The 22,077-nt window shown below is 35.4% G+C and overlaps 4 protein-coding genes and 1 pseudogene across 7 annotated transcripts; 2 read left to right on the forward strand and 3 right to left on the reverse strand.

Moving 5' to 3' along the window:
- Positions 1-3,652: 3,652 nt before the first annotated feature.
- LOC125217714 (non-specific lipid-transfer protein 1-like) lies at positions 3,653-4,300 on the reverse strand. The gene is made up of 2 exons (XM_048119235.2): positions 3,896-4,300; positions 3,653-3,819 (listed from the first exon to the last, which is right to left on the reverse strand). Exons 1-2 carry the CDS (start codon positions 4,246-4,248, stop codon positions 3,810-3,812), a joined length of 363 nt encoding a protein of 120 aa, XP_047975192.1. The 5' UTR covers positions 4,249-4,300; the 3' UTR covers positions 3,653-3,809.
- A 143-nt stretch (positions 4,301-4,443) lies between these two features.
- Positions 4,444-5,440, forward strand: LOC148933256 (uncharacterized; annotated as a pseudogene).
- A 4,070-nt stretch (positions 5,441-9,510) lies between these two features.
- LOC125217712 (bifunctional riboflavin biosynthesis protein RIBA 1, chloroplastic-like) lies at positions 9,511-13,323 on the reverse strand. Of its 2 annotated transcripts, XM_089058544.1 has the most exons (8): positions 13,183-13,323; positions 12,301-12,441; positions 11,551-11,914; positions 11,252-11,473; positions 10,732-11,054; positions 10,387-10,516; positions 10,008-10,304; positions 9,511-9,852 (listed from the first exon to the last, which is right to left on the reverse strand). In XM_089058544.1, exons 2-8 carry the CDS (start codon positions 12,357-12,359, stop codon positions 9,676-9,678), a joined length of 1,572 nt encoding a protein of 523 aa, XP_088914670.1. In that variant the 5' UTR covers positions 12,360-12,441; positions 13,183-13,323; the 3' UTR covers positions 9,511-9,675. The 2 variants fall into 2 exon arrangements, with proteins under 2 accessions (XP_088914670.1, XP_047975190.1); XM_048119233.2 differs by lacking the exon at positions 13,183-13,323 and having other exon boundaries at positions 12,301-12,649.
- On the reverse strand, positions 13,085-13,614 carry LOC125217713 (histone H3.2). The gene has a single exon (XM_048119234.2). The coding sequence runs from the start codon at positions 13,577-13,579 to the stop codon at positions 13,169-13,171; it is 411 nt and encodes a 136-aa protein (XP_047975191.1). The 5' UTR covers positions 13,580-13,614; the 3' UTR covers positions 13,085-13,168.
- A 3,535-nt stretch (positions 13,615-17,149) lies between these two features.
- On the forward strand, positions 17,150-19,778 carry LOC125223243 (polyadenylate-binding protein 2-like). 3 transcript variants are annotated; one of them, XM_048126294.1, is made up of 6 exons: positions 17,150-17,279; positions 17,380-17,482; positions 17,969-18,042; positions 19,030-19,221; positions 19,317-19,447; positions 19,527-19,778. In XM_048126294.1, exons 1-6 carry the CDS (start codon positions 17,232-17,234, stop codon positions 19,573-19,575), a joined length of 597 nt encoding a protein of 198 aa, XP_047982251.1. In that variant the 5' UTR covers positions 17,150-17,231; the 3' UTR covers positions 19,576-19,778. The 3 variants fall into 3 exon arrangements, with proteins under 3 accessions (XP_047982251.1, XP_047982253.1, XP_047982252.1); XM_048126296.1 differs by having other exon boundaries at positions 19,317-19,426; XM_048126295.1 differs by having other exon boundaries at positions 17,972-18,042.
- The last annotated feature ends 2,299 nt before the right edge of the window (positions 19,779-22,077 follow it).

Genomic DNA, 22,077 nt, shown 5'->3' on the forward strand with positions numbered 1-22,077 from the left:
ATTTTATTTCCCCTCCCCATTTACTTATCCTTATTTTTTGAGAAATTTAATGGTCCAAATTTGGTATGCACACGGTACAAAAATCGCCTGTTCCGGTTCGAAACCAGCAGTCCACGGTTTAGAAAATCGTTGAACCTGAACCGGGCTGGCAAGAGTTTAGGCGGTTCCGGTTCAAAACTGCAGGTTCCGACGGCGGTTCAGAACAATCGGTTTTTAGCTAAAACAGGCAGTTCAGGGCCGATTCGGCGGTTCAATTTTTTTTCCTTTTTTTTGCATTTTACTCTTTATTTTATCTATGAAATATGCGTAAATAAAATTCAAACAATAACTATGAAAATTGCAATTTTATTGATATAAATTTAAACGAGACTAACATTTACAAAAGACTTGAAGTCTTAAACAATATATTTAAATATGCTTGTAAATTTCAATAAGAAGACATATTGAAATTGAAGTATGAGAATGAGAGTAGAAAATAGAGATTGAGAAGAAAAATCATTATCAACATTGTCAACACAAGAATGAGGTGAGTAGAAATGATGGGAATGGGGTATTTATATGAGAAAACTGGGAAAAATTAGATTTAAAAAAAAATTATTTGGTGTTGGGCTCTAAAAAAAATTAAATTGAAATTTGAAATTTCAGCCGGTTAACCACCGAAACATGCGGTTTAAGGCTGAACTGGCGGTTCAGTCCACGGTTTATGACCAAAACCGCCGGTTTCTAACAAAAAACCAACAGTTTCTGAACACTTTTAATGCAACAGTACACCTAAAAAGCTTAGGATCTAGCCGAAAAACCTACTTGAACCGTTGAACCGCCAGTTTGATCTGCCCGTTCCAGTTTCTCAAATTCTTGAACCTGAACAGACGAACCTTCCCCCATTTTGAACCGCCACTTCCGGTTTAGGTTATAAACCGGCGGTTCGATTCGGTTTGTGCATGCTTAGTCCAACTCCTTCTAATCATAATTGTACAAATATTTGCTTTATTAACTTATTATTTCTATACATATATCTATAACAACAATATGCACAATGCAAGCCAAATAATCAATCTCATTATATTGTAGTCACATTTCTATTTTATTAGTTTTTGGATTAGTGAAATTGGCTTCACTGTGTAGAACTCATCCAATAAATTGTCTTGATCTTGCTTAGCCTTCACCATAGCCTTAGCCTTTGTTAGCTCAACACAATACACATAAACTTCTTTTGTATACTTGATGTGATATTTATAAATTGTCTGCATACTTATTTTGAAATTATGTTCAAAAAATTAAAAAAGTATTACTTGACTTTTTTTTTTGGTTAAATAAACATAAATTTAAAGGTCGTGTCATGGAGGACTCGAACCTAAGACCTCCTCAGGCATTATTAACCTCTCAACCTCTTGCTTGGCCTACTCACACGTACAAAAGTACTACTTGACTGAACTGCTGTCTAAGGGCATGAGGGTATTTTGACAGAAAAAATGTCGAGAAGGTGAAAATATATATTAGAAGATAATAAATCAATGTTGAAGGATCTCTAATGCTATTTTTAAAGTTATTGATTTGATATCAATCCATGGACAAAAAAGATATTCACTCTTAACTAAAATATATACATAATCTGAATGAAAGATATAAAGTCATGCGAGTATGCAGGAGTAATAAATTAGAGATTTATTAAACATTGCAAACTAGTATATGATGTATACTTCTTTATTTTCTTCATACTTCATATTGTTTGAGATCATGTTGAACAATATATACACAAATTAATGAATATAAATGAAATAATCACAGTAAAATAAGTACAGTATTCTTATAAACCATAGTATTTTTTTAATAGGAGGATTTGGGTTTGCATACGGCCAAATATCTTTAAAATTAATCAACTAGAATCTTTTACAATCATAAACTCACAGTTTAAATATACCAAGAAATCTTTATAAATCATCAACTGACAACTCACGGCTTGGATATGCAAAATACTCCCTTTTAAAACCATCAATAATAGTACTCCCAATGAAAAATGGAGGTATTTCTTTTCGGCACGGAAATTAAAAAAAATTAAAAAAAATTGTGTTAGGTGAGTTAATAAAGGGAAAATAAAGTTGAAATTAAAAAGGTAGAGAGATAAAGAGAGAAAAAAGTAAGAGAGAGTAAAGCAGGTGTGGAAAAATGTGTTGACTTTTACTAAAAAAGGGAAATGACTTCATTAATTTTCCCCGTCTCGTACAACAACGAAAATATCACGAAGAAAATGCTGAAAATAATCAGAAAAAAGGTGGCCTATTCATGACATCAATTCGTTTGTTTTATAATCTGAGTTGTATGCCTAACGCAAGAAAAATAGACTAATCAAACTGAATTTCGAACTTAATTAGTCAGTGTAGAGAGACAACATGTAACAATGAAAATGTTAAATGTGAATATAAATCATAATATTCTCATCCATCCAAAAATTAAATCGGAATAGACACTGTCAATTAGTAACTGATAACGAAAATTTAAAAGAGTGAACTATAAATAATTAAGAAGATTAAAACACCTATGCCATAATAGCAACGGCTAAGAAACCGGTGGCTGCGGCTGCGAACCCTAATCTGCTAACGGCGGCGCCATTTTGAGACGGCTGTGGAGCCAAACTCGGCGACGGCGGCAAGGCAACGGACGGAGATGGTGAGACTTCTGCGTGGCGCGGTGGAGGAGGTGCTTTGACGACTGCGGGAGGCGGAGGGGTGACCTTCTTAGGAGCGTGAGTCGGCGACGGTGACGGTGCGGCAGTTGGAGAGCGGGCCGCCGCGGACGCTAGGATGCAGGCCACCATGAGGAGTGCAATTATTCTAGAAACTGCCATTACAACTTCTCAACGGTAGTTAGAGAGAGATGCGATCAAGGAACTGAGTTTTAGGGTTTGGGACGTGTGATATTTATAGGGGATTCTTTGTTTTCAAATTCATAGAGACCGTTGGATGGAAATCTCCTCCGTGTGAGATAAGTTAAGTGGACGGCTGAGACGTGTGATGACAGTTATATTTTCCTTTTTTTAATTAGGTGTATATCTCTACAAACAAATGTATGATATGCCAAGAAATAGGCTCAATTAAGGGTTTATTCTGGTGAGCCCTAGTAATTAACCATGCCTGCACTGTTCATTTGAGAGATGCATAGAATTAACCATGCCCCCGATCTAGCTGCCTCATCGGAAAACCATACCCGTTAAGGGAGATTGCCTTTAATAGGGGCTCTAAGTTTAGAATGGCCACAAAAAAGAAAAGTTGCAGGATCATTGCGATTATGAATTGCAATTGAGTGAAACTTTCTCTTCCTTCCAGTAGTGATATACTACATCCGTCCAAGATTTGAAAATCTATTTTGCCATTTTGAGACATCCTCAATTTAAAATTTTATTTATTTACTTTTGGTATATTTCACTAATTTTTTCTGCTCATATTCAAAAAAAAATTATTACTAACTTTTTCTACATTCCATTAACTATTTTCATTTACTTTTCTTTAAAAAAAACAAAGAATTTCTTCAAATTTGTAACAAATTAAAATGACCCTTTGTTTCGTAGATGGAGGGAGTATATTTTACCATAATCGGATTCGATATCGGTATGAATCCAAAACTTTTTTGCTTGATTAAGAAATGACAAGTTCGCTTTATTAAATGTTACTATTTCACAAAGTATTAGTACAATACTAATCGGACTCCAGATGGAGGTCCTAAGATTGATACAACCACAAATTATTACAACCCCATTTGCATCTTATTCTTATCGTATATATAGGTGTAACGTTTCCGTTGCAGAAGTTCCATCACTGAATCCTGCAGCGACATAAAAATACAAATCACAAAATTGAAATAAAAAATAAAAGTATTAGAGAGGGAGAGTTGTATTTACTTGGAGCAGTCCATGGATGGGGAGTAGCGGTAGGGAAGGGCGACGCCACATTTTGCAGGGAGGCTATTAATCAAATCTGTCTTCGCCCCGATGCTTGGCGCAAGAGATTTTACGCAGCCGCAGACGGCCTGCCGGTCAGCCGTCGTGGCCGCCGCCTTGTTCAAGTTTCTCACGCCGTCGCAGCAAGGCGCCGCCACCACTCCGCTTCCTCGGAGGTAGGGCAGGCAGGGGGACACACTGCTCATTACCTGCCCGCATGAGATGGCGGCTTCGGCATGAGGAGCTGTGGCCGCCACCGCCACCACTGCAATCACCACCAAACAGACTACCTTAACTTCTCCAAAACCACCCATTTTTTGCCTTAAATATTTACTCCACTTGTTTTTGTTGGGATTGGAATTTGCTGCGAGTGAATATAAGTGCTCTTGCATTTAGGCTATATATAGACTGAAGCATGAGATGCTTGCGTTAATAACATTAGTTACAAAACTTTATAAGCAACCACTTGTCGGCAGAGATTAATCCAAATAAGGGTGTTTTTACTATAAATGAGAGTAATATGGATGTATAAAAAAGACTAAAGGTCGTCCTTTACATATGGAGATTTTTTTATTTTGGTCCAAAACATTATCTTTTGAATTATTCGGTCTCTCACAAATAAAAATGGGTCACATTAACAGTCAACGAAAATTAATCGAATTTTGACCGGATTAAGTTAATAATTAAGTTAAGAATTAAGTTAATATTAAGTTAAAAATTACACTACCGGAACCGGTCCTCTCCCCTCCGCCGCCGGAGCCGGTACTCTCCGCCGAAGTTGGTCTCCTCGCCTCCGCCACCATCTCAAAATCCCAAAATCCCATCAAAATCCTAACCGCAACTTTATCATAGCCGCAGGAATCGCTACTCCGAGGTGCAACTCGCGCCGATTCGTGCCATGGAAAGTGGAAACCGACGATTCCGGTGCGATCTCGCCGCCTCTGTGGAGGAACAGGAGCCCTAGTCCGTCGCTCCCCCTTCTCTCGCCGGATTCGCGAGCTCAGGCGATCGCGAGAGGGCGGTCGGAGCTCATGGAGATGGTGAGGCACATGCCGGAATCGTCGTACGAGCTCTCGCTCAAGGATATAGTCGAGCATCATCACAGAGCGGAGAATCAAATCGAAGGCGGTTCGGATCGAGGAGGAGCGGCGACGGGATTGAAGAAGGAAGAGAGCAGAAAAATTGAGCGGCGATTGAGCTTCGAGGATAACTGTTGTATAAGGGGTTCTTTTTGAATATGGCGTTTCCGTTTGCGTTTGTCTAAGAGAAGGAAGAAAACTGTTGTTGTTGGTGGTGGTGGTGGTGGCAGTGGGAGAGTTTCGTCGAAGCCGGGGGTGGAAGGGCGGTGGTGAGAGGGATTGGTGGAAGAAGAAATTTATGGGATCAAGCAGCAGAACTAGTAATACCAGCGGCGGCGGCAGCACCGGCTCTGGCGGTGGAAGAGAGGGGACCGGCTCCGGCGGCGGAGGAGAGGGGACTAGTTCCGGCAGGCAGTGTAATTTTTAACTTATTCTTAACTTAATTATTAACTTAATCCGGTCAAAATTCGATTAATTTTCGTTGACTATTAAAGTTAACCATTTCCAACCAATTCGGACCAAATGTAACCCGTTTTTATTTGTGAAGGACCAAATAATTCAAAAGATAATGTTATGGACCAAAATCAAAAAATCTTTATATGTTAAGGACCAAAAAGGACCTTTACTCTATAAAAAATAATCTAAACTCTTCTTGTGGGACTTGTGGGACGTGCCGAAATGGCAAAACAAACTTTTATTGTGGAACGGATGGAGTATTTGAAAATTGAAATAGTAAAGCGATATTAGCTCCTAATATCATGGAATTTTAAAACGTTGAATTTTTCCCATGAACTTTAAAATTGGTAGGGATGTCAATAGGGCCGGCCCCTCGGGTTTCGGTCCAACCCTACTCGGGTTGCGGGTCAATCGGGTGCGGGCTTGTCGGGTTGTGATTTCTTTTGGGTTGTAAAAGTTCGGCCCTAATCCTAAAAGCTCGGGTTTCGGGCTAGCTCGACGGGTTAATCGGGTTGCTACCGATAAGGTTAAGGCTCGGACAATCCAATAAATCATGATGAAAATTAGTTATATTTATAAAATATAAAATATTTAATTATGATAAATTTGATATATGTGCTTAAACTCAATCATAAAATACTAATATTTGTGATATTTCGTGAAATTTTAGTTCATGTTAAAAATTTAAATATTCTTTTAGTGAGATTAATTTATTTAACAATTATTATATTAATAAAAATTCAATATATAATTTATATATTTACCATAAAATTGAAAGTTATCTTTTTTTAGTTATCTATGTCATAAAATTAGTCAACGAAGTGTCGAATTAGGAGTAAAAAAATTGAAAAATATAAATTTTACCGGGTTATCGGGCCAGCCCATCGGGTTTTCGGGTCTGGTCCTAACGGGTTGCGGGTTAATCGGGTGCGGGCTTATCGGGTTTTATTTTTATTGGGCTAGAAATTTTCGACCCTGACCCTATAAATTTAGCGGGCTATTCGGGCCAGCCCACGGGTTGCGGGCTCCATTGACATCCCTAAAAATTGGCAAATAATATCACGAACTTTACCTGAGTTTCTTATTTTTCACCAACGAAAAAATTCTAGCTATATTAATGGATTGAAAAACAATTTTGGAGGGTGTATTTCAAGAAAAACTATCCTCAAATATTGAAAAGCTTGAAGCTCTCGAAGTTGTTGTCGAGAAAAAATCTGTATCATGATATTACTTGCCATAACATTTTTGCCGGTGGGAAATAACAAAATCAGGTAAAGTTCGTGATATTATTTATCAATTTTAAAGCTCATGGAAAATAATCCAACTTTTTGAAAGTTCCATTATATTAACTGCCAATATCGCATGAATAATTAATGATAAAGAAAAAGATAATAAATGTGAATAGTGTCATTGCCAAGTGATTAATACTCCCTCCGTCTCAGTTTAAGAGTCACATTGTGCCATAAAAGTCTGTCTCAGTTTAGAAGTCACATTTAGAATCTTCCATATTTGAATATAAAATTTTACCCTATTATTCATCAAAATTACATCCAAATGTCATTATCTACATAAAAATAAACTCAAAAAAATGAAAAATCAAAAAGTCAAACCATCTCACTTTTCCATCAACTCACTTCATTTATTACACACTCTACCAATTTCCTAAAATCCATGCCATAACTAATTCTTACTCCTAAACTGAGATGGAGGAAGTATTTAAATACTTTTTGCATATATGTCTTTTTGAATGAGATGAACAAAGTATATGTGTCAAAATTATAAATGTACTACTAGTGGATCTGATGAGAAATATAACTAGAAGTATTCCCATAATAATAGTGTTCTTGAAATTACTGAATAATACTCCGTCGGTAGAGATTAATTCTAAAGTACCAAACTGATACATGCATGAAACGATGAACCAAAAATCAAACACGTCACGTAGAAATGGTTTTGTTTGGCAAATTAGGAAATCGACATAGACTGTCACATGGGACTAATTGGCCCAATTATTGATCTAATTTTCGGCTACCCATTACAATACTAGCCGTCATGGAAAACTATTTATATCTGTGGCATTAAATTCACATATAACTGATTTTTGAAATAAAATACTCCTATTACTCAATTTATTTTTCAAATAATAAATATATGGATATTATGCAAAACATATCAAAATAAAGGTAATTTATAAGGATTTTAAAGGGATTTCAATTGTATACGTTTGGATGGAGTCCCGTTATATGCAAATCCATTTCTTATTATAGAACCGTAAAACTAGACCAAATTAGAGTTTTTAGATCTAATTTTTTATGGATGAGATAAGTAAATATATAAATAATTACGCCTTCATCATGAGCTTATTTACAGGGCAAATAAGTCATAACATATTAGGAGGATTTAAATTCATTCCAGAATATATTACTTCATTCTAATACATATTGACGGTTTCACCATCACGTACCTTTTTTTCTCTGCAATGCCTATCACCGCCGCCACGACGCTGACAACAAATGGAATAATAGCCTAATTGAATGGTGAAATAAGCACATGGAATGATGTAATAAACTATTTGAATGAAGTTTGTGTAGAAGCATTTGAAGTACTACTAGAATGAAGTAAAAACCTTGTCCAATTAAGTAATAACGTTTTTGAATAATGAAGTAATAAATCTAATGGAATGAATTGTATTTTTAAAAGTGAATATAGTAAAAACTCAGTTCGATAAATTCGAATGAAGCATGTGTTGAATCATTTCAAAACCTACTTGAAGTAAGTAAAAACATATTGTAGTTTCATATTATGTACCGGAATGAAGTAATAAACCTAGTACAATGAAGTAAAATGAGGTTGTAATGAAGAGCAAATAATTTATACATCAGCGAATCTTATCAAAAGACTAGATCTAATTACCCTAATTTGGTCTATAGTTCGATCTGTAAAATTAGTTCTACATTGATCACAACTCTGTTTGGATGATAGCATTTGATAAAACTTTAATTGGATATTTTTTTTGTAAAAATAATTTAAATCGAGATAGTTATATGAAATTTAAAAGTTAGGCGTGACTAATAAAATTCAGTTTCCAATAATATCCTTGGTTGACATTGTTTGAGTTGACATTGCACGATGGATTGATCTTGGCCGCATATCTAAAGATCTGACATATGAGATTTAGTTGTAGTTAGCACACTAATGAAGGGTTATTATCTCAATGACTAGAGATTAAATAAGAAAAAATGAGATTAAAATCACGGAGGTCATTTTAAGATCATTTTACGAACAAAAAAATCTAAAAATATCATTATATGTAATGAACTAAATTGATTTAAAAATAACCTTAATTATTTGGTTATGCATTAGGATTTGGTTGTTTATATAACACTACCTTAAATATGGAGTAATACATCATCCATCCACTATTAGGAAATTATAAGAAATATGTTAAAAAAAATTGAGTTGAAAAAGTTAATAAAATGTGTGTGATGAATTAGTACTCCCTCCGTTTTATAGTAATGGATGCGTTTCTTTTCGGCGCGGAGATTAAGAAAAATTGTGTTAGGTGGGTTAAGTAAAGGGAGAATAATGAAAAATGTAGAGATATGAAGAGAGAAAAAAGTAAGAGAGAGTAAAGTACGTAGGTGTAGAAATATGTGTTGACTTTTACTAAAAAATGAAATGACTCTATTACTATGGAACGTACCAAAATTGGCAAAAATGACTCTATTACTATGGAACGGAGAGAGTAATATATAATCTACTTACCATTTATAATAAAAATATAGTAAAACTTCTATCGACAGAATGGACAAACATAGCATGATTGCAAGATGAGATTCCTATTATCAGCCGGATGGAGCATATCATTTATACCGATCATTTCATTCCAAAAATACATAGTAAAAGATGACCAAAAATATAACTAACTAACTAGGGCAATCCTTTGTTATTATAGAGATTTTGATATTCATAATATTTGGTGTGCAGCACCTAGAGTTGAATGTTATGCATGTAAGGGTCATATATACACTACTACTAGCATGAAAACAAAACCATGGAGAATTTGATTAATAACACTTGAATGTAATTAATCACCAATTGCGATGGTTAAACAGCAGGTGACAAATAAATGTGATGGGGTCAACAGTTTTGCTCTTCCACCTTCTATGTTAACGATGCAACTCTGCTCACTACTCTAGTGTTGAATCATGCGTCCGGTTCGACCGGACTGTCACCAGTGGCCGTCTGGCCAACGTCCAGGTTGTTTTTAGCTACAAGGGGAACTCTGCCAGCAACGGCCAAACCATATCCTTTGAGCCCACTGTAGTTGGCTGGATTGTTTGTCATCAGCTTCATAGTTCGAACTCCAAGATCTCTCAGTATCTGCAAACCGATTAAACAGCAGTCTTCATAATACAACCATGTCAATTAAAATCCATAGACAGATTTACAGCACAAAAAGTCATAACACAGAAATGACTGTTGAATAATAGCATCAATGGGGAACAGCCTGAGTACTTAGCTATCTTGATCAATACCTGAGCACCAATCCCATACTCCCTTGAGTCAATAGGCAAACCCAGCTCCTCGTTTGCCTCAATAGTGTCATGTCCCTCGTCTTGCAAACTGTAAGCTCGAAGCTTGTGGCCCAACCCAATGCCCCTCCCCTCATGACCGCGAAGGTAAACCAGAACGCCCCTTCCAGCAGCTTCAATCTGTTGCATTGCAAACTCCAATTGTTTTCCGCAGTCACATCTGGCGGATCCAAATATGTCTCCAGTCAGACATTCCGAGTGTACTCTCACTAGAATATCTAGTCCATCCCCAATCTCACCCTGTAAAGTCCACAACCACGAGCAGTCTGTAATTTTTTATTTTCTGAAAATCACCTCGAGTCATAAAGAGGCGTATGCATACCTTAACCATAGCAATATGTTCAATCCCATCCAAAATTGACCTATAACAATAGGCAGTGAAGGGTCCCCACATTGTTGGTATACGAGCAGCAGATGCATGTTCCACTAATCTATTCCTCTTTCTTCTATATCTGCAAATCAATGCTTGTTTAAGCAAATGCTAAGAAACCTCCACTGTCCAAAGCCATATTTAAGATTAAACTCTACAGATTAACCTCTCCTAGAGAAGTTACTATAAGCCAAATAAGAAGGGGGTCTACTATAAGCCAAATTAAGCAGATGCTTTTGCCAAGCAACCAAAGAAAAATCCAAATGAATGGGAAACAATGAAGCTTTGGCTATCTACCTTATCAGATCAGCGATAGAAACAATCTTTAAGTTTTCTTTCTGGGCAAACTGTAGAAGCTTTGGCAATCTAGCCATAGAACCATCATCATCAACAATCTCACATAAAACACCAGCAGGTTCTGATCCAGCTAGCATGGCAAGATCTACAGCAGCTTCTGTATGCCCGGCCCTTTTCAAAACACCACCCTCCCTGTACTTCAATGGAAATATGTGTCCTGGACGGTTGAAGTCCTCAGGTTTCGAATCATTTGATGCCAGAGCCTTTATAGTTATTGCCCTGTCACGTGCTGAAACGCCTGTACTTGTACCATGTTTTGCGTCCTACAACAATGCCATCAATACATGCTTGGATAAAAATAATCCTTGATCGTTCCTTTAGTTACAAAAACAAATTTATCCTAAAGATTATATAGCACTATTAAAAGAGACGGGCACCAAGAATTAGACAAAAAAAAAAAGAACAATCATAGGAGACAGAAGAATGTATTGGATAGTTTGATTGCAGAGAAACAACTTACAACAGAAATAGTAAATGCAGTGCAGAGTTTCTCCTCGTTTTCTCTTTGGTTCACCATGAGAGGGAGCTGCAACCTATCCAAATCTTCTGATTTCATGCTCACACAAACTATTCCAGTTCCATGCTTCACAAAGAAAGTCATGGCCTCTGGAGTAACTTTTGATGCAGCCATTATTAAATCGCCTTCATTCTCCCTATCCTCATCATCTACAACGACAACCATCTGCGAGTTGGTGAAAACAATGATTAAGTGAAAGCTTTAGATATCATAAACATCACGACATCAACATGAAGAACAACCTTTCCTTTACGGATGTCTTCAATTGCTTCAGGAATTGATGAGAAGCCTTCTGACGGTAGGTCCAAATCAAACTCATCACTCTCAACAGGGAATGTACTGGTAGTTGGAGCAGTATCAGCAGAAAGTGCTCCCAGTGCTATGGCATCAGGCTGTACATGAACTCCACCTGATATACCATTGATAAGAGCGTTGCATGCTACACTTGAACTAGCAAAACGAGGAAGATGGTTGGCTTCCCCAGAGAATAGTGTTGATGCTGATTTACTATTCAAACCACCATCCTTGCTCATCTGCTTGAGGGACTCCAGTCCATTAGAGCAGAGCATATGTCCACAATGGAGCCCATCAAAAAGTCCAAATGCTCTACAAAGCAGGAGGCTTGTGAATTGAATATATCACTTTGAGCACGTTACAAACATCATTGCAAAATACAAACAAATCTCATACAACAGTGAGTCTTTTGGAGGTATGAATATCCTAATCACTCAAAAAAATATTTACAGTACTTTCAAACAAACATTTAAAAGGCTCTGGAAAAAAAAAATCGTTCCTGAGCGTAAAAATACCCCATGTTTTTTAATCTAAACAAAAAGGGTACCCCTCAACCTCGAAATCTCACAAACATGGCAAAAAAATGGAAATCGACTAAATCCCACATAAAAACATGAATTAAAACCCCAGAATTGAACTTCTATCTTATATAAAACCATAAAAAAAATCTTTAAATTTAAGGAGCAAAGAGGGCTAACCGGGGGCGAGAAATAGTGGCCGGCGACGGCGAGCAAGAAAAGTTAATGGCAAACATCATGTCGAACGTTGGAGAGGCCAATTACTAGCCGATATGACCAAATTCAGAAGTGATTTTTCGGCGTTTGGATTTGGGAAGCAGACTGCACAATGTCTAACTGGTTATTACACCGCCCAAATAATGGATACTAACCGCCATATTAGGATTATGAACCCTGTTAATATTTGTTACACATCACCTCTGCATTATTCTATAGTACTATAAACTTAAAGGTTCCAGATATAGCAAAATTAGGTGGGGCCACTCCAATCCAATATAACACGTTGTTTACTGTAGTTTCTCATTAATCAAATTAATATTTATTTTACAAGAGAGAAATATTGCGAGGTTAAATTAGTTTCGACCTAAAAAATGGATGAGCAGAGAATGTTGCTGGATTTATATTGGCCAAGCATTGCATTGGACCACTCAAGATACGGCTAAAAATTCGTTATCCGCTTCAAAGTTTGTAAATGTTAAACATTCCCCTACAAAAATTCTTTCGAATAAAAGTAAATTCCCACAAAAATTGAAACCAGAACAGATCTTAAAGCATATAAATACGTATGATTCGAGTGGCGAATTACCGTATTTCAGTAATTTGCGGCAAAGCTTTCTTTTGTTTTAATCTTATGCAACCACAGTAGTCGCAGTTTCACCTGATGAAATGTACTGTATTTTCCAATTTAAATAAAATTGAAATGGATGAACACAAGCATAGGATACAGTTTCAAATTTACCTGAACTTAAAAATGATTGCACCATTCTCATTAAAATGAAAAATCAGAAAAACAAAAATACTATGCATTACTAATCTATTTCCCAGACAATTAGGCCCTCTCACCCCTAATTCTCCTCGCAAGCTGGATGTCCTTGGGCATAATCGTGACTCTCTTGGCATGAATAGCACAGAGATTGGTATCCTCAAACAATCCAACGAGGTAAGCCTCTGCTGCCTCTTGAAGCGCAGCCACAGCGGAACTCTGAAATCTCAGATCGGTCTTGAAATCCTGAGCTATCTCACGAACAAGTCTCTGGAAAGGAAGCTTTCTGATCAAAAGCTCTGTGGATTTCTGATACTTGCGGATCTCACGGAGAGCGACGGTACCAGGACGGAAGCGGTGGGGCTTCTTCACTCCGCCGGTGGCCGGAGCAGATTTCCTGGCAGCTTTGGTGGCCAGCTGCTTACGCGGAGCCTTGCCTCCTGTGGATTTGCGCGCAGTTTGCTTAGTGCGAGCCATTTCTATTTTCAATGTGAAAATGGAGATTTGAGTTTGGGATGAAATTACAAGGGTTAAGAGGGAGTATTTATTTGAAATTAAGGCGGGATACCGTATGATCGTCACCGTTGTATCTGTTTTTCTAATGGACCGTTCTGATTTCATTTCGGGAGTGCTCGGATTGCTGACGTGGCCGTGCATTTGTTCGTTGATCAAGTATCGAGATCGACGGTGGTGATTAAGGAGGTCCGGATTGCTTACGTTGACTATGCAGTGAAGATTTCTTTTGAGGAGGAAATAGAAATAGAAATAGTTAAATAGTTTCATTAATTTCAAATATTTAAGGATAATTGATACCCTTCTTCGTCTCACAACAAGAGTCACTCTTATTATGGGCACAGATTTTAATTAATATAAATAATAATGGATTGGAAAAGTTAATGGAATATGAGACCCACTTTTTTATATTGGTTTTATAATAAAATCTGAGTAAAATGAATTAGTGGAATGTGATACCTACTTATCTTTTATGACACAAATATAATGTGACTCTTATTACAGAACGTACCAAAATGGTAAAATATGACTCTTATTATTGGACGGATGGAATAATTGGTTTCACACACGGGAGTTTTATAACTTTAATAGTATCTTTGATTCCAGCATAAAATCAAAACTTAAGTCTAGTGGCAAATATATTTTGATGAATCTTGTAAGTTTGTGGGTTCAATCTCCAAATCCGACATCCTTTTTTTAATTTTAATTTTTATTATATTTTTCTTATCTTGTTATATTTTTTTTATGCTTTTCATTTTAACTGGGCGTGCTTATATTTTTTATTTAATTAAAATTAATTTGCATGTATATATATTATCATTAATGAATCTTGTATTAATTTTTAGAAATTTATAATGTGATTTTTGAATTTTTTTTTAGGATTATATATTTTATCGCTTATAAAAAATTGTAATTTTAGAATTTTTGTCATGTAATTTCAATTATATCATTTTTTATTTTAGATAATATTTTTAATTTAAATTAAATTAGTTGAGAAGAAAGAAAATCATAAAAAAATGAAATAGTGAGACCTCAGAATGGTTAAGGTGAGAGATGGACAATGGTTGCAGGTATTGTCTCTTAAATGATGGATAAAGTAAAAAAAAATTAGTTCAAAGTGATGCAATGTCTATGAATAGTTAAAATATAATGAACGTGTGATACTGGTGCGTTTAACCTAACTACATTTTTTAATAATAATAATAATAATAATAATAATAATAATAATATTCAAAAAAAAAATTAATAATTAAATCATTTGTGTAGTGAAGAATTGATGAAATATTCTACTCACGCAGTACATAGTAAATTGTCTCAGGTTTCATTTCTCACCTATCTACAATTAAGTATTTCTCACCTATCTACAATTAAGTGTTTCATTTATTTTTGTTAATAAACCTCACACTAACTCATCTTACTCACCTTATATTTAAGAGTGAACTACAAAAATGCACCATGGACTATGGGGTTATCTTATAAATGGTCCCTGGACTTTAAAAATATTACCAGCAGTCCATGGAACTAAGGGTTAATATAAAAAACGTGATCGGGTTTGGAGCCCCTTGCACAGCGGAAGACTTGTACAAAATAAATAAATCAAACGAGGATCTATTTGACCGATTATGCGATTAATCAATTCACATGTTACACAGATAATTGCATGCTATAACGCAAATAATTCATGCTCATAGAAAGTAAATCCTAAAACATGAATACTACGGTTTAGAGTTACCGATTTGATTCTCCAAAGAATCGACGATTGCTCGCGCCATCTCCACGTGATGATCTTCAATACTAGACCACAGATCTTCTCTCTGGTTCCCGAACTGTATCTCGATATCAGGGTGGGCTGATCTCATTAAAATACTAGGACTCGAATAAAGAAGACAGAAGAAATTCTTCTCCAATTAGGAGAGAAATTCGAACTCCTCTAGGTAGAAGGGGCCGAAAATTATGAGTAATAATAATAATGATTTCTGTCTCCTTTATTCTCCTATTTATATTAAGTTCCTTTTGGGCCCAGACAGGGATCTATGGAAGGTTTTGGATATGGGCTCGCCCAATTAGCTTTTTTACTAATTGAATTGAACCCACAATTTAATACAAGCTTATATTGGAATATTACGAGCAGCCACTACAGAAGTAATATTGAACTCTCCCCATCCAAATCCGAAATTACAAGTGATCCGGGTTTCCACTTTGTTTATTATTTATTTCCCGCACTTAAGATATAAATGTCCATTAATTAATTAATGTCTGCTATGGACTTAATTAATTAATATCTTATTAATTCCAAGAGTGGACTTAGCAAGAAACATTTATTTATTATTCATAGAGTAATAAAACTCCAACTGGTCAGTTTTCCAAATAATAAAATCTTGTTCGAGCTCCTCTTGAGGACATTATCAAACGAGACTCACCTCATGCACGATTCAACATAATAGCAATCCTAGCACCGCTAGATATTAATCACCACTACCCAATGTATCAGGATTATTGGGTTGCGAAAAACCCGCACCATTTGATAAGTCAAAGTAGTGCATAATCAATACCGTATGCTCAATGCTAACATATGTAGATTAAGAAATAGTATTTTATCAAGACCTAGTATTTCAGTAGATAGCATAAAGACACGTCTTGTTGTTAGATCCGTTCAGTGCTATACCACACTAATGTCATCTTATTTCAGTAAGGCTTAGAAATATGCGGACTGACATTACAACCTTTCACGATAGGTAGCCAAAGCCTATCTAGGTTGTGAAATTCTTCTTTTTCTTTTGCAAAGCATTGCATAGATCTGACCGTGTTACATTAAAGTGGACGACGCCCACAACCGGTCTACTAAGCAAAAGACTTAGACTTTGTTTACTTCTTATGCATTTAAATGTTTGTAAAACATCTTATAAATGCACAAGCAAACACAATATAATAATAATAGTGATTCTATTCGTGCGAGACTGCTCGAATAATACTGAATCGGGTTAAAAGTGGATTGTAGAGTTTTACGTATACAAGCAAGATTCTATTCGAGCGAAACTTGCTCAAAACATGCTTTTCAGTATACCAAACCTAACAAAACTGTTCTTTTGCACGGTTTCAAGACAAAAATGCCATTTTGAGGGGTTTGAGCAATCTGGTCTTTTTGAACTTTTAATATTTTAAATATGATATTATTTTAGTTACGTACTAAATTTGATATTATTTTAAAATTATCATTCTTATTTCCTTATGTCATCTTTCACTTTATTTCTTTATTTTAAAATTAGATTTAATTTTACAAAATTAAATTTTAATTTTTAATTTATAAATATCAATAATTTTTTTCAATATATACACACTTCATTAATTTATCTTAGTATGGACGGAGGGGAGGGAGTAATAAGTTAAAATAATTTCTATAGGATAAAATATTTAATATCCACTACTAACAATTTCACGAAAAGAATTGATAAATTGTTTTACTTAAGCTAATGTACACCGTATTTGCTGTCTAAATACCAATCAGGGACAAAACTGTAACTTCATATACTTTATTTATCGTGCACAAAGAATTTCTATTCTCGCAAGGGAGTGTGTGTATGTGTGTGAGTGAGGGGAAGAGAGAAAGAGAGATCGGATGGAAGGCGATGTCGAGATGGCGGCGGCGGAAGAGGGAGCTGTCGTCGTATGTCCCATCTCCATTTTCTGGCGTTATCTAATTTTCATTAGATTTCCTTCTCTCTATCATCGAAACTGGTATGACATGTGATTTCGCGTGTTTGAAGGAGCTGGATGATATGAAAAAGAGGCTGAAGGAGATGGAGGATGAGGCTGCCACTCTTCGGGAAATGCAGGCGAAAGTTGAACAAGAAATGGGCGCCGTTCAAGGTTGCCCCTTTCCCTCCTACAGCGTCACACACACATTCTCCTAATGTTGGTATTTCTGTTATCAAATTTGCAATTAGCGTATGAGTCGTGATATGTTCTTCTTGTGTATGGATGTTCTTTTTCTTATCTTATCTTATCATCAGTTTCGCTAATCTCATGTAAATTGATGGAAGATTTTTTCTGTCAACTGACATTTAAAGATTTTAGCTTTTATCACTGAAGTTGTTGTCTCTGATTATCTAAGAGGGATCACATTTTGTATAAGACATATGATCCCAGCGGGTAATGTTATCTTTATTGTGGTATTAATGATAATGGATGAAGATTGTCAGGTAACAACGCTTCTCTTGGAATATAGCTAATTATTTTCGTAGGGGTTTGCTTAAGTGATGTTTTTTGTATAATAACATTGATGACAGTAATCCTTTATCCAATTCTGCATAAATAAGTTTATTTACATTGGTATGCATATTTTTTTTATTACAGCAGATCCCGCTGCAGCTGCAGCTAATCAGACAAATAGGGAAGAAGTGGATGCTCGATCAATCTTTGTTGGCAATGTGAGACTGCTTCTGTATTTATGAATTGTACTTGTGGGATACCACCACTGTCTTAACTCTTAAGTAGTTTGTCTATGGGATATTGAGACGTCTTTTGATGTCTGCATGGTTTCTTACACTCCATCTGTCCCGTAATAGGAGTCCTATTTGGTTATGGCACAGTTTTAAGAAATGTAAAGAAAAGTGAGTGGAGTAAGTTACTGGAATATGAGTCTCACTTATATATATTAGTTTTATAATAAAATGTGAATGGAATAAGTTGGTGGAATGTGGGCCCTACTTACCATTTATGGTAAAAGTGAAATAGAACTCTTATTGTAGGACGGACGGAAATGGCAAAAGAGGACTCTTTTTGTGGGACGGGAGGAGTATCATGTTTCGAGATATTGACTTGTTTTCTTATTTACTGGAGTTTATTAATTTGTTGGGCTTATCACAGGTTACATGTTAGTATCTGTAAATTCCATTATATTATCGGTCTTCAATCTATTGACTACTATCTTTTATGATGTGTCCTTCATCCACGAAATAAACAGCTATGGTTGTATATGTGATGTTTGCCTTCTTAATGTGCTTGCTTATGGGAATTACTAGCAGAAGATAATTGTATATGGAACCATGAATCTTATGCTCTAAATCTAATTTTCTCTTGTCATATTATTATGTGTTCTGCATGTATCGGATTGCTGTTATACTGACCGTTACCCAGTCTATGGTTTGTAATCCTAGATTACTTTCCTACATATGCAGTATTCTTTTTATATTTGTTTGTTTTGGTCGTGTCCTTATGTTCTTGAATATTACCTTCACTGATCGTGCTATTAAACATGTAGGTCAATACTTTTCTTGGTTGCTACTAACATATGACCTAATTTATTGTTGTTCTATTCAATTGAGTTTGTTCCAATAGAAGGAATGTACATATGCTGGTCTCTACTGGCTTTGTTTCTAAGACAATTGAATCTGACAGCGGTTTTTGCTTTATAGGTGGATTATTCATGTACCCCAGAGGAAGTGCAGCAGCATTTCCAGTCTTGTGGGACTGTGAATAGAGTAACTATCAGGACTAACAAGTATGGGCAGCCAAAGGGGTATGCCTATGTTGAGTTCCTTGAAACCGAAGCTGTTGAGCAAGCTCTTCTTCTGACTGAATCTGAGCTTCATGGTCGCCAGTTGAAGGTCAAGCACATCCTGCTTTTCCGTTCATTTCGAGAATTCACATGTGTCAGCATATTCTGTGAGTTGCTGAAGAATCATGTCGACATTGTATCCAGGTATCAGCCAAGAGGACCAACGTTCCGGGCATGAAACAGTTCCGACCTCGGCGTTCCAATCCCCAAATGGGCTATCGATCTAGGACGCCTTTCATGGCTGCTCCATACATGTATTCTCCTTACGGATATGGGTATGATTGTCTGAGGGAACAGCCCTATATAATGTTAGATTACTCGCAACTCAGTCGTGTCGGATGTTCGATTTTGCAGGAAAATCCCCAGGTTTCGAGTACCAATGAGATACAGCCCTTACTTCTGATCCTCAGTTTCTCAAAACCTCATGCTCCTGGAGTAATTAATCGCCTTTGCGTGCACATGATGTTATAGGCGGCGGTGATATGCAAGGAAAGTGAAGCTTTTAGTGTAATCACTTTGCTCTTATGTTTGTATGCATAAATTATACTCCTATTAAGGGAGAAACACTTGCCAACACAAATAAGATATTCCAAAACAATTACTATATATTGCATAGTACTAGATAATTGGTTCCAAGGTTTTCTTGAAAAAAAATACAGTAGAAGAAAATACCGGTGATGCTGAAAATTAATTTTAATGAGTAGAACATAATAAACTAAATGGAAAGGTCTATAATTGCTACAATGAATTCCAAGAGACATTGGTTCCTAAAGTCAGCATATTTTAAGCTACATTTATATGGAAGATCATATGTGTAACATCCTTGAGCATATGGAAAATCATATGTGTAACATCCTTGACCAAAGTATGTGTATCATTTTATATTTTTGTATACGACTATTATTTTGTCTATTAATATTATGGACATGAATTTATTAAGCAATGGTATTAAATAAATTTTCATAATTAAGTAATAGTTAAACTACGTATATGTAATATATAAATGTATACACTATTTTAGAAATATAATTAATGAAAGTAATTAAAATATATACATGCTTTTGTGTATGTGAAAGGACTTCCAATATTTTAGTACTAGTAATGTATTTCTACATATGCGAGCTTGATTTTCTTATGTAATAATATTATTTAAGTTGGTTAAGTGGTTTGAAATGAGGACACGTATAAGAGAAAACGAGGAGGAGATGGCAATTTCATCTCATGCAATTGACGTGTGTAGTATGAAAGGATGAATCATTTTATTACATGGATAGTAATAGAAAATGAGGAGGATAATAAATAAAAATAATAACATTAGAAGCAAAAAAATCATTGATAAATGAGGGAGAGAAATGAGAAAAAAAAAAGAAACTTAGAAGAAGACTGGACGAGCATGCAAAAGAAAAATAAAATTTGGATGTAGAGGCACAGAACGGAAAGAGGAATCTAGAGTTCGGTTAAATTACTTGCTATGAGTTCGGTTAAATTACTTGTTATAATCAGGTGTGTATATGTGTATTGACTTAGAGTGAATATTTAAATTATATGACGTCAACTTGATATAGTTATATGTCATTGATATTGATTGTGGAATATAGCATAGATGGAATATAGCATAGATAGGTATAATTTCGTATAGTATTGGAATTATGTACTTCAATTGATTAAAAATACTTCAATTGATTAAAAAGGATCTGTGACGGTCTTGCCCTTGATCTGAAATCACAATGGAAATATTAGAAATCTTCGGGTCAAATCATATTGGGACCTACGGGTCGAATCATAGGACCTCCGGGTCAAATTATATTGGTACCTACGGGTTAAATCACAGTGCAACCTTTGGATCAATCATATTGGCATATTGGAAATTCCGGACACATACCAGACCTGATTTGTCACAGAATAATAATTTGAACAAAGTGGCATATGTATACATATGGATATGTAGTTACTTTATTTCAAGTGGTATTCATTTATTATAAATTATCAGATACATATGGATATGTAGTTACTTTATTTCAAGTGGTATTCATTTATTATAAATTATCAGAGAGTGGTTGGGGTGTGACAATATGCCACTGAATACAACTTGTATATGAGCCTGACGTTAGATCAGGTATCTTAGATAAAATAGGCCATGGAGCCTTAAGATCTGATGATTCAACTAAGATATTAAAACTAGAGAGTTCTGCAAAATATTTATTTTAAGAATAAGAAACGATCTCCTTATTTATTTTAAAATAGTTGCAAACTGAGGTGTTTCTGTTAACATTCTCAATGATATGGTTTCTTATGCTTGGGCCTTAGTAGTTACATTAGTTATTTATTACAAGGGAAATTCCAATTATCTTCTCGATATAAAGCCAAGGGTCAACGTGTCTTCTTTTAGCTATATATTTTTAGTTCAATAAACCTACTTACGGTTTAATCAAACCCTCTAACAGAAGTAGCAACATTTAATATCATACAAAGTTTAAAATTCAATGATACATGAAGATTTAATGTCATATTAAGTTTGATACTCCATGAAACATGACATTAAACAGTTTATATTTGTATCTCAATATATAGTGTTATGTTTAGTGATAAATACAATGAAAAATAATGGTTTTAACTAACACACAACAACATATTGATCATAACATTTTGACCTCCACAAAATAACATTAAACCAGTCTTACTTGTCCTTCACAACCTTGTCCTGTCCAGTTTTATTCACGATCAATTTCCGCTACCAGTTTTTATCAAATAAAGCAATGACAATCATAGCACCAATTTCTTGTAACCTTACAGGTACTTCGTTCATACACTTTACAAATACTTTTAGTGTATGATCTTCCAGAGCTCATAAATCAAACAATTTCTTACACATTTCTCTATGTCAATGTCATACTTGGATGGTTGA

Source organism: Salvia hispanica, chromosome 1 (genome assembly GCF_029641045.1).
Source record: "Salvia hispanica isolate PSC_SH4W2 chromosome 1, Shi_PSC_v1, whole genome shotgun sequence".
Classification (NCBI taxonomy): Eukaryota; Viridiplantae; Streptophyta; class Magnoliopsida; order Lamiales; family Lamiaceae; genus Salvia; species Salvia hispanica.